This window comes from Eurypyga helias, unplaced genomic scaffold, assembly GCF_000690775.1.
Source record: "Eurypyga helias isolate BGI_N326 unplaced genomic scaffold, ASM69077v1 scaffold1522, whole genome shotgun sequence".
NCBI lineage: Eukaryota > Metazoa > Chordata > Aves > Eurypygiformes > Eurypygidae > Eurypyga > Eurypyga helias.
This window is the reverse complement of record NW_010237598.1, coordinates 7,167-11,987: the sequence shown is the minus strand read 5'-3', so window position 1 is coordinate 11,987 and position 4,821 is coordinate 7,167. Positions and strand designations below refer to the sequence as shown.

At 47.2% G+C, this 4,821-nt stretch overlaps 1 protein-coding gene across 1 annotated transcript; it reads right to left on the bottom strand.

Moving 5' to 3' along the window:
- Nucleotides 1-204: 204 nt before the first annotated feature.
- TP53I3 (tumor protein p53 inducible protein 3) lies at nt 205-4,821 on the bottom strand. The gene is made up of 5 exons (XM_010147488.1): nt 4,684-4,821; nt 3,762-4,029; nt 2,372-2,584; nt 1,191-1,387; nt 205-415 (listed from the first exon to the last, which is right to left on the bottom strand). Exons 1-5 carry the CDS (start codon nt 4,819-4,821, stop codon nt 227-229), a joined length of 1,005 nt encoding a protein of 334 aa, XP_010145790.1. The 3' UTR covers nt 205-226.

Genomic DNA, 4,821 nt, shown 5'->3' with positions numbered 1-4,821 from the left:
AGTCCTTCTCCTCAGGGCTGCTCAGTTATGTGTTCAAGGCACGATACTGGTGCTGCAACATCAACCTTTTTATTAAACACCTCCTGTAAGGTCTGCCTTGCCACTCCCTTTGGGCATCCTCCCATACAAAATCGTTCCGGGTTTGGAAGCAGAAATGGCAGATTCTCTGCTTGTCAGACAGCCCTGATGATTCTGTCCCTGAAACAACCTCGGCATAGGCCTCACCTTAAGGTGAGGCAGGCATTTCGATGACAATTTTGCCAATATTCTTGTTTCCTTCCATGATCCTGTGTGCCTCTGCAATCTCCTGCAGAGGGTAAACACTGTCGACAAACGGTTGGAGGCAAGGGGAAGGTACTCCAGAAAAATAGGGCAGCGCGTTTTCTGTGAAGGCTTTCACCAGCCGTTCCTTGTACTGAAGAAGAAATGAAAGCATGTTGAAGATTATTCCCGGTCACGCCATTCTCAGAGGTATCTCTAAGCACTGCATAGAAACTGGGCACAGTTCTCAGGGAGACTCTGACATTCTCATCAGGAGATGACATGTAACATCTGACAGGTGTAAATTACAATTGTTTGTAAGAAAACTTCAATTACCTTTAAATTGGATGAAATTCTACGAAACCAGTGGTATAAGCTCAGTGGAGAACCATTTAAACTCAAACTGATAAAATTCTTGAGAATACTATGTATTAGACCATGGGCAGATTCTATCCTGGGGCTCTACACTACTGGCTTTTACTGTAATATCTGAGAATTCTCCACGTAAAGGGATTTTTTTTTTTCTTGGTAATTTCTGAACATCCAAAGAGCCTCACTCTCTACTTACAAAAATAATCTATCAGAAGTTTTTCCCTCCCCCGCCCTCGATGAAATTGCCTGATCTTGAGTTTTGTTTTCTTGTAGGCCAAATCTTTAGATTATGGTGCTCGTGCAGTGCTTTAAGAAGTCCTGGGTATCGTTCCTCTGATTCAATAGTTGTAAAAGGGAGGCATGTGATGAAAATAGACAAGGGAAAATATAACTTAATTTTGCAATGTTTTCCCAAGTGTGTAGTACCAGTTCAAGGTGGTGCTTTTTTGGTAATAACACAGTAGATTCTGCTTTAACACCGATATGAAAAGAAAGCTCTCAAAATTATCATCCATTTTAAGGTCAAACGGTATGTGCTGTTGATAGCCATCACTTGCCTCCTTGTCTCGTGATCGTAACAGACTCGTGTGGATGCTCCCTCTTTTGGAAAGCAGCCTTGCAAGCCAGTCTCCATGGACTTCACCTCCACCCAGCAGTCCGTAAATAATCCACCGGCCATCCGTACTCAGACAGTTGAGATTCTTCTCCCAGTAAGAGCCACCAACACAGTCTAAAATAATATCTACTCCCACACCTCAAGCAGAAACAGAAAAGATTTCAGCAACATAGTCGAGCTGCATTAAAGGCAGGATACTTTCAGGCAAAACTGGAACCTTGTTCTTCATGGGTACAGAATGAATCAGGAATTCTGATTTAAATCTTCCTACTGAAATTAGGAATTGGCACCATGATTTGTAAGGAATTCTAGCATCAGGCACAAAGAATCCTTGTAGGTATCTAGATGCAGACTGTGTCATAAACCATAGTACCACAGAATGGTTTGAGTTGGAAGGGACCTTAAAGACCATCTAGTTCCAACCCCCCTGCCATGGGCAGGGACACCTTCCACTAGACCAGGTTGCTCCAAGCCTCATCCAGCCTGGCCTTGACCACTTCCAGGGATGGGGCATCCACAGCTTCTCTGGGCAACCTGTGCCAGTGCCTCCCCACCCTCTCCGGGAAGAACTTCTTCCTGATACCTCATCTAAACCGCCCCACTTTCAATTTAAACCCATTACCCCTTGTCCTGTCACTACAGGCCCTCGTAAAAAGTCCCCCCCAGCTTCCGTGTAGCCTCTTCAGGTACTGGAAGGCTGCAATAAGGTCTCCCCAGAGCTTTCTCTTCTCCAGGCTGAACAAACTCAATTCTCTAAACCACCCTGAATGCTTAGAAAAGCTAACTTTTTCTAACAGTAACAGAACTGTTTTGTTGCCATATTCAAATCCTTACAAAGAGAAGGGCAAGGATTTGGTCCCACGGTTCCTTGTGGAGGCAGCAGTAACACAGGCACGATATTTATGTCCCGAATGAGCACAAAGCCCAAGAGAGTCCGTGCGGAAGACAGAGCACGATCAAATTATGGAAAGGCAGATTCTCGGGGTGTTGGGTTGTGGTAACAGGGTCATGACTCTGCTCCTTCAGCGACTGGGGTGGCGGTGGAAACTGAGTGTATGTTCTACACGTTAGGTGGAACACACTCCTCAGCTGTGACACTGTCTCTCACACAGAGGTTCTTACCTTGGGTGAACGCCAAGACCTTTTCACTAAAATCTTCATTTTGGTAGTTGAACCCCGCAGCTGCTCCGGCGCTTGCTGCTGCTTTCAGTTTCTCCTGACTCCCTGCTGTCACGATGGGAATAGCTTCTGCCAGTCTCACCAGCTGAATGGCAGCCGTACCAACTCCGCTAGCTCCAGCGTGGATCAGCACGCTCTCGCCCTTCTGTATTTTCCCTGAAGGAGGATGTAAGGGAAATGGTTGCACTTTAGGCGTCACCTTTGGATTAAAACATGATCAGGGTGGAAAATACTGAAGAGGAAGCTGAAGGAGATGCCCTTGAGTGGGCTTTGTTTACATCTTCACAGCCTTCATTAAAGAAACAAATCCACAGCTAACACAGCTCGCGGTGTACCGACAGGCCTGCGTTTTACTGACTTCAGCGGAACAGCTTTAGCTTGGCCCTGCCCAGTTCGGGGCATCCATGACCGAGCTGCTTAGGGGAGTGCGGTCAGCCTTCCTACAGCAGGACCGTCCACCGCCACCAACAGAAAACACACTTGGAGGATGCTCCTACTGAGAAACCAGGCACAACGGAGAAACGCCAGAAGCGCTGGGTAACATTAAGGACCAGTTCTACCTTCATTTTACCATTTCCCAGTTGCCTGGATGCATTTGTTTGCGTTTCACTGATTGCTCCTGGAAGTGAGGCACTGAGTAGTCCTGGAGATGTCATCCTAATTGACCACAGATCCCAGGAAGCAACGTGAGTCTACATTTCGAGCAGTTTTAACTCCTGTTCTCTAGTGGAGCTTTAGATGCTACTACTGAAGAGGGTAGGATAAGGTTATATGTCACCTGAGGAGAACCTGAGTAAGGGACAGGGGAGATCATAGAATCATAGAATGGTTTGGGGTGGAAGGGACCTTAAAGCCCACCCAGTTCCAACCCCCCTGCCATGGGCAGGGACACCTTCCACTAGACCAGGTTGCTCCAAGCCTCATCCAGCCTGGCCTTGAACACTTCCAGGGATGGGGCATCCACAGCTTCTCTGGGCAACCTGTTCTAGTGCCTCACTACCCTCTCCATGAAGAATTTCTTCCTGACACCTAATCTAAACCTCCCCACTTTCAATTTAAACCCGTTAGCCCTTGTCCTGTCCCTACAGGCCCTTGTAAAAAGTCCCCCCCAGTTTCCTTGTAGCCCCTTCAGGTACTGAAGGGCACCATCACCCCTTCAGGTGATGTGGTAAACACCTCAGGATTTGGGCCTGGCATACTGAATTCTGACCCATGTGAATGGAGCGACGGAGAAAAGGCTCTTTAGAAGGCAACAGCATTCAGATGGAGGCAACAAAGAGAGAATTTTGTGAAAAAAAGGAAGACAAGCAGTTTTGGACAATACACCTCTCACCTACAAAATGCAGCAGCTGAAAGGCTGTTAACCAGGCTTCGGGAATGGCAGCAGCTTGAATGAAAGTCATACCACTGGGAACCGGCATCAGGTAGCCTTCGGGTACGGTAACGTATTCTGCCTGGCCACCTCCGGAGAGCAGCGCCATCACTGTGTCGCCAACCTTCCAGCCGCCCTGGCAGCCAGGTCCCAGCCCAGCCACGGTCCCGGCTGCTTCTAAGCCTAAAATATCGCTTGCTCCTTTGGGGGGAGGGTACTTCCCCCTCCTCTGAAACAGAAGAGAGAGGAGGAAAGGAAAAGCCACACATCAATGAGTGTAATGACCTCCAATATTTCGTTCACATGCTTCCAACCTAAATTCCCATTTGTTTAATCCTGATTTTGCACGGTGCAAATGTTCTAGTATCTTCTATCCTCTGGCAACACTCCTGGTTACCTAAGTATGCTTTATTATTCAAAGTCTGTGTGCAAATTCAGTGTCTTGCCAGCCCCCATTGTTGTACTTCCCTGGGGAAGTATTATGGTCTGCAGTTGCAGAGCGTGGCTTTCAGCTCAGGTCACAGCAGCTCACACTTAACAATTTGAATGTGATTTTCCCCCTCTGGAAACTGAACCAGCGGAACATTTCATGCTCATCTCAAATGCCCAGAGAATAGTTTAAGCATCTGGAAAGACTGGAGCTTTGTTTTCACGTCTCTTCTTGAAAGGCAGCTGCCTTTTCACGCCACCCCAGCATTGCAGTCACCCGGACAAAAACATTTATCTGCTGTATCAACAGACATCTCTTCTGTCAGCTGTTTGAACTCGCCCCAACAAATGCTCACCAGGCCTAAGCTCTTTTAACTCTTCAGCTTTGTCAAGATAGAGGCTTGAAAAATTGGTGTCATTTTCAGGTGCGTAAATCTGCTTAACATACACATACCTGGAGTAAATCGGCCCGATTCAGAGCGCTGGCTGAGACCTTCAGAAGAACTTCTCCTTCTCCTGGATGTGGTTTCATCACTTCTTTCACATAGAGGTTTTCTGGGCCTCCTGGGCAATCAAAACAGACTGCCAACAT

Excerpts from the sequence above, each read along its gene's own strand:
- TP53I3 (XM_010147488.1), bottom strand. The coding sequence starts at position 4,821 with ATGTTGGCAGTCTGTTTTGATTGCCCAGGAGGCCCAGAAAACCTCTAT. Across the intron at positions 1,388-2,371 it reads GGTCTTGGCGTTCACCCAAG|GTGTGGGAGTAGATATTATT; the intron begins GTAAGAACCTCT and ends TTTCTGCTTGAG. Across the intron at positions 416-1,190 it reads TACGATCACGAGACAAGGAG|TACAAGGAACGGCTGGTGAA; the intron begins GCAAGTGATGGC and ends TTTCTTCTTCAG.